At 42.6% G+C, this 13660-nt stretch overlaps 2 protein-coding genes across 3 annotated transcripts in view; one reads left to right on the plus strand and one right to left on the minus strand.

Moving 5' to 3' along the window:
* The window catches only part of LOC119025443 (calcium/calmodulin-dependent 3',5'-cyclic nucleotide phosphodiesterase 1A-like), an 80135-nt gene that overhangs the window by 54734 nt on the left and 11741 nt on the right, over positions 1-13660 (minus strand). For both annotated transcript variants that reach the window (XM_037109001.1, XM_037109000.1), the window contains one exon: positions 12963-12989. In XM_037109001.1, the coding sequence (XP_036964896.1) occupies positions 12963-12989 (27 nt within the window). The remainder of the gene's footprint in view (positions 1-12962; positions 12990-13660) is intronic.
* On the plus strand, positions 8573-11577 carry LOC119025446. The gene is made up of 2 exons (XM_037109003.1): positions 8573-8832; positions 8945-11577. Exons 1-2 carry the CDS (start codon positions 8690-8692, stop codon positions 9438-9440), a joined length of 639 nt encoding a protein of 212 aa, XP_036964898.1. The 5' UTR covers positions 8573-8689; the 3' UTR covers positions 9441-11577.

A 13660-nucleotide genomic window follows, 5' to 3' on the forward strand; every position in this document is an offset into this window, starting at 1 on the left:
GGTAACAATATTTTTTGCATAACCTCTCATCACCATGCTATTATCAAGCTATTAATTAGTTATTACCTTACCTTCCTGATGGCAAATGCAAGCAATATTTACAGCCATCTGTTTTCTAGTGCCAGTACTAGTAGTGTGGTCGGTAACAGTGTGTGTCAGTCAGGGCTGGGTTTATTTAACTTTCAAATCCATATGCAGTCCCTTAAGATTTCTTAATAGGTTGGACATGATGGCAACATTCAGTATTTCTATTTGTAATAAAATGTAGGCCTAACCCTGAATTAAATTAATTGAATGTGAATTTTTCCCATTCCTGTAGCCACCTTCAAAGCACCGATTTGCATGTACCCTGTGCCTTAGAAATGTGCAGAAAATGTCAATACTGCAAACTCACAATGTGTTTGCCTTCCCTATCTTTTATAGTAAGTGCATGGTATATTGAGATATCCTTCTGGGAAACAGGTGTGCTACAGAAATTCCTGGAGAAAGATTGGTACATCAACTTTAGATTGCCCAAAGAGGCCTTCACTATCCTTTGTGACCAGCTGCACCCATACGTCAACCCCCAAACTAGAAACATGTTGGGTCCAGTACCTTTAGAGAACAGGGTTGCGATTACCACGTACAAGCTTGCAAGTAATGTTGAATTCTTGGATGACATGCACATCCCAGTCATTGCCCCAGTGAGCTATCCCACCGACTGACAGTGTTCTTCTTCAAGGACTTGTAGACCACACTTATAGGTTCCTTGATTTTGATGTTGACTGGCCTAGGAAGAGCCACAATGCATATGTTTTTGACTGTTCCCGTCTGTGCCGTAAGCTGGAGGATGGCATGTTTTCCCTCCAATCAGCAGGAAGATCCAAGGGGTCAACATACCTGCCCTGATTGTGGCCGATTCTGCCTACAGTTTGACCAGCAACAAATTGAAGCCATTCTGAGAGGGTACAGTGAGGAGACCAAGGTCAGCATACAACGCCTGCTTGAGCCGTGCACGAATCCACGTTCAGCACGCATTTGGTCGCCTTAGGGTCGCTGGTGATGCATTATAAAAAAAAATGACTCTCAAACCAAAAATGTGAAGTATGCTGTGTCTGCTTGTGTAGTGTTGCACAAATTCTGTGAAATGCATAGGGTTGCCTGCCAGGAACACCAGGAAGACATGTTAGAGCCACCAGAGGCAGGATCAGAGCAGCGTGATGTACCTGCTCTCTCTCCAGCAGAGCACATCCGGGGGCCTTGGTAGCTCATACCCAAACAATGCAGTCAAGACCCACGTGAGATTGGGGGAAAAAAACAAAAATAGCACACACACACACACACATTCATTTCAAGTGCAGAGCATCCTTCACTTATTTGTTATAACTTCCGTTGGTTTGAACTATTGAATGAACTATTTTGTTTAAAAAATATACAGGAAATGTGGAAAATAATGGCACATTTCTCTGTTAGATCTGGCCTGAATCAAGTCCTCTCACACTGACACAGCCAGGTGCATCACACTGACAGGTTTGACAGCAGGCTAACCTCTTGATGACTTTTTTCATTAACTGGAGAACTGGAGGGTAATGTGCCAAACACTAGGCTGCAAAATTTGGACCACGCAGTGCCAGAAGGTGATATAATGAGCCACATTTTGATGGAAGTATTATCTTTGTAAGTGAATTACAAGGGGGCAGACATGATGGCGGCAAAGTGACGCTGACTGTTCTCTCCAAGCATCCACAAATGGATTAAATACCCTATGTGAGACCCTACATATGTGAGAGTTTTTTTCGATGCACCGCTGTGAGTAAATGAGCAATACCTCAGATTTGATAAGAGGAATGCGCAAAGCATTGCGCAATTAATGTGCACTAGGAGAGTCGCCTCATGTGAACGCCAAACAATGAGCCAACTTTCTGACGCTGCTCTTGACTGCAAAGACTCTGAATCACTTGCAAAATTCATTGAAACTCTGCTGTCCAAACACTTTCAAGAAGCGGATGATGTTGCTAAAGAACGATTTAGTTGGCTTAAGGTAATGCCAACAGGAAGTCAGCCATTTTGTTGTGTGGCGGCATTTTTCCCAAATTCATGCCTACTTTGAAAACTATCTTGTCCTAGATCTTAAATACCACAGTCTTCACACTCACTCAGTATCATCTTCATGCCTTGTAGATGAAACGTTATGGAAATCTTTCGGCTACGTCATACCTGGTGGCTGTGACGGTGGAAACCATTTTTTTTCCTTCGCTGTGAAGAATCAAGTCTTTATAACTTCAACATACAATTTCCCATCTACACCAAAATGCACATACATGTAGACGGTGTCACGCCGAATACGTCTCAGCATCAATACTAAGTCGGCCATTTTGATTGTGGCCACCATTTTGAAATATTTCCCATCCTCGCACTGTAATGACATCCTCCAACAGATTTAACACAACAGACTTCACAGTCAGTCAGTATCATCCTCAGACCTTGAAGATGAAAACCTGTTAAAAGCTTTCACCTATGTCATACCTGCTGGCCATGGTGGTGCGGTAAATTTAAATCCTTCGCCATAAAGCATGAAATCCTAGTAACTTCAACATACAATTCCCCTTCTACGCCAAATCTCCCAGGAATGTAGAGGGAGTCGCCCTGAATATATCTGTGCATCAAAACTGTGTCATCATCATAGCACCACCCACTGGACACAGGAAGTCAGACAAACATTGTCCAATTGATATGACGTTTACTGCTTGTTTTCTCCCCATTGTGACATTCAAGTAACAGGTGAGTGCGCAGCCCGACGTGCGCGGATGGTGAGAGCCCAGTTATCGCTGCTTGCAGCTTTAATAATAATTGCAATTGTTTTAAAATTTTTGATGAGTTAATCACTGATTATAATATTCCAAATAGTGAGTACTTGAACTATATTACCTTACAGCACTCTACTGAAAAATGTGTGTCAGTAGAAAAGCTGAAATTTGCATACACGCATTTGAAAATGTTCTTTATAGTCATAACCTGCCAAATAAAAATGCAGTTAAATTATGGTATTCAACTCTGAATGATAGCATTGGTGATCAATTTGATGTTTGTGCAAAAAATCGGCCAGAGATCTGCATAAATGAGAGGAAGAGCTGTCCTGGAGTGGTATATGGAAAAATGCAAGGCAACTTTTCCAATTTATAAAAAAATAAACTAAGACAACCTGCAGCCACATGGCCCTTTACTGGATCAGTTTGACACCACTGATTTAAGGGGTGTGGGTTTGGAAGGGACTGGAAGCGTGCTATTTGTTTGTCTGCTTGTGTTTTGCTTTCTCTTTGTTTTTGTTGTTTTTTTGTTGCTTTATTTTGTTTTTGATTGTTTTTTTTCTTTATAGTACTATTATTATTATTTGGAATGTGTTTGTGTGGGTATAAGGACGTATGTGTATGTATCTAAGTAATAAAAAGAAAAAAAAATACTCTGGTAGAAAACATAGAAAATGTGCAAATTAATTACATTTGCATGAGGGGCCATGAAAGTTGGAAAGTGGGGTGGGGGCCTAAAGCACTGAAAGATCTGGAGCATAAACTCCCTGTTCTCTTTTGTTCGTCTATCCTCGGCTTCCATTCTCTTCAACTCAAAATCTAGACATTTCTTCAGCTCCATTCTATTTCTCTCCACCTCTTTCTCCCATTCAAGCTGCTCCTTCTCGTAGTCATGGGTGTTTTCATTGTGTATAAGACGGTCCAGACCCTTGTCCCTTGACCTCCATTATATGGTTTTTTCGGCCCTTTCTTCAGCAATGCGTTACAAATCAAACATTTTTTTTTAGCATATTTAATTGGTAAAAACTATAACTAATGGGAAAGGTTGATGCAACAGTGATTCAATTCAATTCTGCAACAATTTGATGCATCAAGGCTTACATTTTCTATGATAAGAGGAATGAGGATTTAGTGTGCCAACAACACAGAACCCTTGACAATGATGTAGCATCTACTTCAAACTATATCATCCATTTAATAAAGTGATTCTTACTGAATTCACAAGAACATTACTAAAGATGAAAGCCCACCTTGTGGCTTCAGTTCAGCAGCAGGTGGAGGTGGTGCTTTGGAGCCTGAGCCTTGAGTGGATGCATCATCCTCTGCATCATTTTTCGTTGAGGTGTTTGACAGATCGTCAGGGCTCCCAGATGGACCTGCTGAGCACACAAAACCACAAACAAAATTTTGAGCAGGTTCACTCAGTAATAATTTAATAAGAGCTATATATGAGCTATAGAGAAGCTATAACATCTAAAATCACATCTACATATAAATTTATAACACCATATAGCCAGTGGTGCCTGGAGAAGTGGGTATACTCTTAATTTATGCCCCTTTTTTTCTCTTTTAAAGTGGTCTCTTTAGCAAAGGATAAACGCACTGAGTTATAAACAGTGACATTTAAGATGTGAAAATATGTGCACTTTAAAAAAAAAAGGAGGATGTTTTTATTCTTAAAGAAGAGCAGTGACTTGGCTGCTCTTCAGTGGCTTTACTGATATTCTCTGGGTGTAACTGCCAACTTATTTGGCTATGAACAATGTACAATATATGGAAATATTTATAGTATTGTATCAAAATCACAAAATCCCACAACAATAATACATTCTCCAAATAATGCCATTTCAAATCAATAAACTATCAACATTCCAATAAACATAAAATAGGCCTATATAATATGAGGGGATTTAGAAGTGGGTATACCCAGTGGAGACTGAAAAATAAGTTGGTATCCTCCATATACCTGCATTACACCACTAAATATAGTGTTACAGTATTATGTAACAATAGTCTACAGGCCTACAGGCCTCTATCCATCCTGATGTCTACGGGATTGTTCATTTCACATAATTGAAAAAAAAGGAAAGCTATGTACTCTACTACAGATCAACAAGTGGCATTTCTATATACGTTACTGAAATTGCTAACGAGCTACTTGCTAGCTAGCTGGACAATGTGGCCAGACAACATTTTATGGCTGCTAGTGTAACTTATGTTAGATAACATTAGACTTGTCAATAAATCTTACCTAGAACAGCGTCCAGTTCATCAAATCAGGGGCACTGGATGGGGGCTGATGCGGTCTTCTTATTGTTTTTGAGGCTGTCACAGTACTTTATTTGCCGGTCCAATCTACGAAGTCCTGTACAGACAGGCAGTGGAGCAAGAGGTCTTTGGAAATATTTTCCTAAACTGTGTGGTTATGCACCATTTGATCAAATTGCTTTTGGTAATGTGGTTCACCCCATACAGCAATTAAAGGTCCCACATTATGCTGTTTTTCATCAACTCAGCCTCCAAACTCTTGGACACTGTTAGCATCGTCTCTGTCTCCAGTCTGCATATGTTTCCAGACTTTTTACTGTGACAACCAAGCTCAGATCGTAATATTATTAATATTAAACTCGCTTCAAACTCCATTGCATAGCGGACCGAAGCAGGGCTAACTAGACTTCACCATACTCGTAGGCAGCTATAAATTCTATTAAACCGTGGCGACGCTTTTCAGTGGCTCGGGTGCAGTTGCTGGGTCCCGTATGGTTGGGACTGATCCTTTTACGAGGGTCAGTGTCGAGGCAAAGCCAGCTTTGTACTGACCCTCGTTACCGAAGCAGTCCGATGTGAAGCGATCAGCACACACACACAAGCTAACACGAACCGTAGCCGGCACGTTGTCTTAGAATATGAAACGCAACCACTGTCTCATGTTGTTCTGTAGCTGGGACAGAATATAGGCACTTATGTTGATTTTTACAACCAACAACAGAGTAATTTGCGTGTCTAACTCTGAATGACGACATTGTGAAACACTGCTGTCTCACTGCTGGACACACCGAACTTCACCTCAGGGATGAATGCCCCCCTCTCGGATATCACCGTGCAGTGGAGGCTGGCCTATGATAATGACTCCTTTTGTTATGTAACGAAGTCCGTGTTACCAGTGGGTGGGCTGCAGAGACCATGCAGGAATCGCTTGTTTTTCCTCATTCTGGGAGTTGACAGGCTCAGGGAGGACCAGCTCATATATGTAGAGACCAGAGAAAACGTGTTTTTTTATGATATGGGACCTTTAAACGGAGCATGTCTTCATGCGTCCAATGCCTGTTTTTTTTTCTTTGCAGCCATTGCTCTTGTCGTCCAGGAAGCAAATGTTACGCAAAAGTTATGCAGAGGCTTGACATCATATCCAGGTGATAATGTCAGGAAATTCAAGTTGAAACACAGACTTTGCTTATCCTGTGCAAATGCGCCACATGAAAAGATGTGGTGGGGTAATCTCTAAATCACATTAGGTCACCAGGCAGGGTTCTCCCCAGACAGTGGAACAGCGGTGCTGTGCCGATATACTGCTAGCCCAGCGCCACTATACTCATTTTCAATGTTAGCTTTGTAGCAGGCGAGGGTGACGAGCGAGTGTCGATCCATCCCCCGCCTGATGGCGAGGAGCATCCCCCCCGTCCGACGATAGCGACCGTTGTTTGCATGTCAAAGTGTCCCTGGGCAAGCTACTGAACCCCAAACTGCTCCTGATGTGCTGATAGGCACCTTGCATGGCGGTCACTGCCATCAGTAGCCCCTTTTAAATAGAAAAGGCAGCACATTTGCAGCAAGGTAAAGGTTGCGATCTGCTGCCTTGTCTATGTGAAGTTGGGCGTGAACAGTGACATACAACATATGTGTTGGAAGAATATGTAGCCCCAGTGTCAGTCATAATTACTCTGCAGCTGCCCGCTTAAGGCTGGCGAGATGCAGCATAATCATGAATGGCCACTGCCTCGTCATGGGTGCAGTGCCTCGCCCCCTCCATTAGCTGCCTCAAGCACTAGACAGCTAACAGGAAGCAGGTCGACCAAAATGGCAAATGTGTTCCGTACTCACATTCTTGAGAATGGACGCCATTCTCACTTCACACCCTGCCCGAACCATCTCACTCTGAAGAAGAAGCCCACTGCTCACAGTCTGAAGTCTGACGGTCCTCATAATCTACAAGGCTTACCACCTGCTCGTATGCCAGTTCAACACACTGAGGGTGACTCTTTGGGAAGACCGGCATCGATGCGGATCTGGCTCCAACATTAGCGGAGGGGAAAGAGTGCTGGTACCTCCCTACATTTGGAGTGTACCACCCGCACAAGCCTGGTAACATCAGAGTCGTGTTCGACTGAAGTGCCAAACATCTCAGGGTGTGTCTTAATGATGTGTGTTGACCAGGCCAGACCTGACCAATAGTTTATTGGGGGTTCTGATGCGTTTTCGACATGAACAGATTGCTGTCAGCACAGACATCAAACAGATGTTTCATGGTTTTCTCGCGACGGAAGATCACAGGAACTTTATTTGATTCATGTGGTTCAAGAATAATGACCCTACAGATGAGGTTGTCGAGTACCGGAATGCGGATTCACGTATTTGGGAACAGCCCCCCTCCGGCGATGGCAATCTACGGCCTCAGACAAACTGGTGGAAAGTTTCTGCTGCGAGAACTAACCCAAGACACCACCGCCTGGGATGAGACCCTTCCAGCAGATAGGGAAGGAGAGTGGATCACTTGGAGACTCATTACAAGCTCTCAAACACTTTCAGACTCCTCGTTGTTACACGAATACATCTATTTCTAACGCTTCTGTGAAAGCCATTGCTGCAGTGGCCTATTTGAAGGTGTTAGACAGCAACAGCAAGGACTGTGCAGGACTTGTCATTTGGAAAGCTAAATTAGCACCCTTGTCAGCTCATACGGTCCCATGACTTGAGCTGGGAGCTGCGGTCCTTGCGGTTGAGAATGCAGAGTTGGTGTCAAGACAATTGGATGTCAAGATTGATGACATGAAGTTTTACACTGACAGCAAAGTCGTGCTGGGTTATATTCACAGTGTTACCCGCATATTTTATGTGTATGTCAGTAACAGGGTAGAGCGAATCAGGAAGTTCTCAAGCCCCGAACGGTGGCACTGCGTTCCCATCAGTCAGAATCCAGCCGATGTAGCAACTAGGTCAGTACCTTCGGTGCTTCTGTTAAACACCAGCTGGCTCACCGGGTCCATGTTCCTGCTGCTACCCATGAAGGAAGATGTGCCTGTGGAGACATCTTATGACCTTGTGAACCCAGACTCTGATGCAGAAGTGCACTCTGACCTCACGGCATGCACCAACACCAATCTGGGCTCCCAGCGATTTTAAAGGTTCTCAACCTGGCAGTCTCTCATCAGAGCCATAGCCACGCTGATCCACATCGCTGAGACCACAAGAGCAAAGAGTACAAAAGAAAAAACAGAATGTAAAGGTTTGCATCAATGTTCAAAGGTCCACACATTTGACAATCTGCTAAAAGCGAAACAGGTTATCATTAGATGTGACTGAGATGTTTTGTCTGAAGCAAGGGCTGGACAACCCGAAGAGCAGTCCATTGAGAAAATTGGATCCTGTCCTCAATAGTGATGGATTCTTGAGAACTTGGGGCCGACTTTGTCACTTGACTCTCAAGGCAGAATAAATGCACCCTCTCATTGTCCCTGGTCACAGCCACATCAGTGGTCTACTCATCAACTATATCACAAGAGAGTTAAGCACCGAGACTGGATCTTTACTGAGGGAACGATACATGCTTATGGCATCTGGATCGTTGGTTTCCAGAGATGCATTGCAAGACATCTGTACAAGTGTGTGACGTGTAACAAGCTCAGATGAAGGACAGCCAAGCAAAAGATGGCCGACCTTCAGATCTGTTGAGTACTGAGCCACCATTCACCAACATAGGCATTGATGTGTTTGGGCCTTGGAGTATCTCTACTCGACGCACATATGGAGGTGCCGCTAACAGCAAGTGGTGGGTAATGATCTTTACCTGTCTCAGTGTGCATACTGTTCATATAAAGATGATCGAGGCCATGGACATATCGAGCTTCATAAATGCTCTTTGTCAATTTTTTGCCATCCAGGGTGAAGCTCACACGCTCCGATTGTGGCACAAATTTCAAGGGGGCATGCAAAGAGCTGAAAATACTCCTTCAAGATGACAAGGAGCCTAATGTCTTTGGGTTCCTCAGTAAAAAAGGCTGTATATGGATCTTTCATCCGCCCCATTCCTCCCACATGGGTGGCGTGTGGGAGAGGATGATTGGAGTCTCCAGGAGGATTCTGGATTCCATGTTGTCCCAGATTGAGCCATCTCACCTTTCTCATGAGGTTCTGCCTACAGTCATGGCAGAAGTGTCCACCATAATTAATGCCAGACCTCTGACAACCATCTCTACAGATGTGAGTGCTCCATCGCTCCTTACCCAAGCTATGATCCCTACCCAGATTGTTTGTAGTTCTTCTCCTCCTCCAGGGTGCTTCGTCGATGCAGATCTACACTGCCAGCAGTGGAGAAAAGTCCTGCACTTGGCCAACACCTTTTGGGAGAGGTGGAGACGTGAGTATCTCCCTATATGACCAGAGTCGGTCCAAGTGGCAGAACAGCTGCCCCAACATCAAGGGAGGAGACATAGTGCTTCTTTGTGATCCCCAGGTGGAGAGGAACCACTGGCCCATGGCGCTGGTCACAAAGACCTTCCCTTCAATCGACGGTAGGGTCAGGAAAGTGGAGCTCAAGGTTGTCAGAGGAAGGATAACCAAGACCTTCCTTCGCACCATCCTATAGGTGGTAGTGGTGCTAATGTCTCCCCAGGGTGACATAGACTTTCACTTAACTCCCTAGGTGTTGTCTTTCATAGTGGTATTGTGTTCAATACCAGGCGGAGGGTGTGGTGTTGCATGTGTTTTGTTCTGTTTAGTGTTATAGCACCTATCGTAGGTTATTGAGAGGAATGCAGATTTTTCACAGCATTTCAGATGTTTGCATTGTCATTGGTTATTCAGGTCACATGATTTCAGTCACAAGATCAGGTCACATGATTAATAGTGGAAAAACTAGAGGACCGCATGGGTTAAGATTTCCTTTTTTTAACCGGTGTCATCTGTCTGTGTAGAGCTTGGAGCAGCCTTGTGTGTGAGTAGATTAATTAATCTGTGATTATAAAAATTATTTCTGCTCATATTTCATTGGATTACACAATATTTATTAACGTTATTTCATGGCTTTTTTGTGTTGGTTTATTTACAGTTTGACATGATTATTAACAGTTTGACATGAAACGCTGTATCTTCAATAAATTGAGTCAAGATAAAGTGTTTAGCTGTCTGGTGATGTGTGCCTCGCTACGCACTCAGGTGTCTGAACAATGTTCAAATCAGTCAGGCATGGTAGGGAGCAATACATCAGTAAAATGGTTGTCTGCGCTGTACTCTACTGCACTGTTATACGTATATGGTCATCCTCTATTGTGATGTATTATACTCTTCTTAACACACCTTAAAATAAGCAAAAGTGACGGAATGATACGTGAGGGTTCTGTGTTTTGTGTGTCTCTCCCTGCCTCCTTGTTCTTCCCCTTGGCTGACGAGGCACACCTGCAGCCACTCACTCATCACTATATATACCCCTGGTCTTCACCCTTCTCCCCTGCCAGATAATTTAGTCTTGTCGGTAGAGCTGACCATCTTTGCTTGTGAATGTTTTGCCACCATGTGTTTTGCCAATGAGTATTGATGTGTTCTTTTTCTTGTGTGTGTGTGTGTTGTTGTTTTTTGTTTGTTTCATGTACCTTGCTGCCTCGTTGCCTGAGTTCCTGTTTTTGCCCAGTGTCTGAGAGCCTTCCTGGCACTGGAGTTTCCCGGCCTATGTCACATCGCGGTGAGGGATGTTCTGTCTTGGGGTTTTTGTCTTGTGAATTTCATGTTTTATTTTGAAAAGTAACTCTCCTCTTATTTCAGGTCACTTGCCCTTCCTCTTGTGTCCCTGGTCTGACGTCACCCCTGATCCTTGATTGTTTTCACCTGTGTTCCCTTCCCCCATGTGTATAAAGTCTTTGTCTTCCCCTGTCTGCGTTGCCAAAGTATTTCGTCCTCTGTCGTGTACTGAAGCCCTGTTTCACAGTCTTTCGATTGTCTCAAGTTAAGTATTGCCAAGTTTTATTTTCTGTATTGTTCCTCTTTGGATGAGTGATTTTGATTGTGTAATTTTCTGGTTAGTTTGATTTAATAGAATTACTGTTTGATAGCCTTTTGTTTTCCTCCCTCGTGGAGCGCTTTTTGTTGTACCTTTTGCAGTGTTCAGAGTAGTGAGTTTCATAGCCTGTGTGCTGACCTCTTCAGAGTGATTTTGTTTTCTGTTCAAGTTTCATAGCTAAAGTTTTCAGTTCAGTGTAAGATTCCTCCTTCAGGAGCACTTTTCGTTCTTTGTGTTTTATGTCTTGTGTGTCCTGTTTGTCTTCATAGCATTTCATGGCCTGTTTTGTCATTCACGCTGAAGAGTTGCAATCAGTCAATAAAACCTGACATTACTTCTGCCATTCTGCATCTGAGTCCTTTCTCCTTTGTCCGAGCCTGACAGCCTACCTGGCTGGACACCTTTTGTTCCTTCACTTGTGGAGTTTTTGTGAGAATAAACATTTTTTGCACCTACACGCCTGTCCGTCTCTGCTTCGGGGTCCAACACTCAGTACGCCCTAACATGATACTTGATTTATGGAGGAAATGGCGATACTAATAGGGGGAGAAAACATTTTGCTATCTATATGAAAGCCAGTATTCATACATTATTTTGAATCATCTCCTGAAATGTGGTGATCAAAAACAAAAATACATGTAACAGATGCAGGATGTGTTACAGTGTAATTAACTATTGTCTAGGATGACAACAGTGCACTGATGAAAAGAACACAGAACAGTAGACTTCATTGGGAATTTACTGGTAATGTCTTAAAAAAGAGGGTTTTTTATCACTGTATATCAGTATCTATATGTTTATTGAATACCAGTAAACCTGTAATTTGCCAGTACTGGCTGATAATATTGGCTCTTTAAGGCAGTCTTAAGAAATCTTGCCTGCAGTCTTCTTACACCTGCTACTGACAGAAGGAAATACCAGTCTTCATACTTTGCATCCACACAGATGCTTCCCTCTTCACACCACAGAATCAGAACAATCTGTTTACTGCCTCCTGTCAATCATCTCACCCCCACAGTTTCCTTCAGAAATTAAACATGTCACTGTTTAGGCGTGACTGCGGTATCCATTTATTCTCCCCATGTTCTCATAAGCCAGGAGAACAGTTCATGTCATAATTCTACACTGTTTCACGTTCCATATTAATCTTCTCCACTCTTATTATAAACAAAAGGCTTCCTACAACACTGTATCATTGTTTCTCACTTCAATTGAATGTGATCTCGGTATGTTCATGCTAGGAGTTGCTGTGAGTGGGTGTGAAGTGGCATTCTATACACGTATATTCATCCAATAACTCCTATAAAGCCCCGGTGTGCAAACTGAGAGTGAACGGATAGATGGATAAATAGATGTATGTACAGAATCACAGCCTAGCCTCGGCTGTGATTCTGTCCTCATATGCGGATGAAGACATTTTTAGAGATTTTAGAGAACACCATTGTGGCAAGCCATTGTTCCGTTGTCAGGGTAACCAAACACCTTTTTGTAAACTGGATGAAATCTGTTTTATTATCCATCGTTAAAGCTGGAATCAGACATGGAGACAGAGTGGGAGAGAATTAAAGTTCAAGTCTGCAGACATTGAAGCATTTCCTTTCCCTGAAAAACCCCACAACTTAAATTTTAATAATATTCAGTTATCATCATCATCATTGGTTAGATCTGCAAGAAGCCATTGTTTTTGCGCTTTTCTCTCTTGGGTAATTGAAAGGCTTTAGGCCTCAACCAGTAATTTAAATGAAATAAGTGGTGGAGTTCACAAGGGAAATGGCTCTTAAGAGTAAATGCTATACTCCTGTACTTTAATCAGGTGCTTCCTCATATTGTGTGTGTGTGTGTGTGTGTGTGTGTGTGTGTGTGTGTGTGTGTGTGTGTGTGTGTGTGTGTGTGTGTGTGTGTCTTACCTCTGTGAAGTACTTTTATATTTCTGCCTGTAAACATGAAAAAAACAACAACACAACAGTTACTTAAATATTCCAATCACAAGCTTGATTCCAACAGCCCTCATTCATAAACTGCCTGTGACCACGTATGTGTGTTCAGGTCATAATGACCTAGCTCCCAGGAACATTTTGGCAAAGTGGCCACATTCAGTATTTCAGGTTACATGATGCACAACTGGTGCAAAATAACTTTTTTCCCCCCATACACAGTCATTACAGAATTATCAATAGATTATTCTGTGTCAAAATGACAATTATTTTAACAGAATTTGATCCATTACCTCCAGTAAGGAAGAAAGTAAGAAAGTCTGAAAAAGATATACCTTGTCAGCTGTCTTGCCAGAGAAGACTCTCATGCTCTATCTATGGACCAAAAAATTAAGCTGTTTCTGACATGGATCGGTACTCAGCTGGGGCTGGATCTGCACTCAATCCACCTCCTTTTTAAACACACCAAATGTACTTTCTGCCTCTAAGGGTTTCTAAGTCAAAACAATGAAAACAATACAAACACTTCGATGCCATTGTGATGCAGCATGGGATAATGGGAGTTATTGTGTTTATTTTTAACAATCACTATTGTTGATAAAAAAATTTCAACATAAATGTCATAAATCTAGTCATTTTTTGACATTTTAATGCAGAAATGTAATGCAACA

The sequence above is a fragment of the Acanthopagrus latus genome, chromosome 9 (assembly GCF_904848185.1).
Source record: "Acanthopagrus latus isolate v.2019 chromosome 9, fAcaLat1.1, whole genome shotgun sequence".
Taxonomy (NCBI): domain Eukaryota; kingdom Metazoa; phylum Chordata; class Actinopteri; order Spariformes; family Sparidae; genus Acanthopagrus; species Acanthopagrus latus.

What these genes read in the sequence shown, in the direction of transcription:
- LOC119025446 (XM_037109003.1), top strand. Translation starts at nt 8,690, where the DNA reads ATGAAGGACAGCCAAGCAAAAGATGGCCGACCTTCAGATCTGTTGAGT. An exon ending in GGTGCCGCTAACAGCAAGTG is followed by an intron (nt 8,833 to 8,944) that starts GTGGGTAATGAT and finishes TTTGCCATCCAG; the next exon opens with GGTGAAGCTCACACGCTCCG.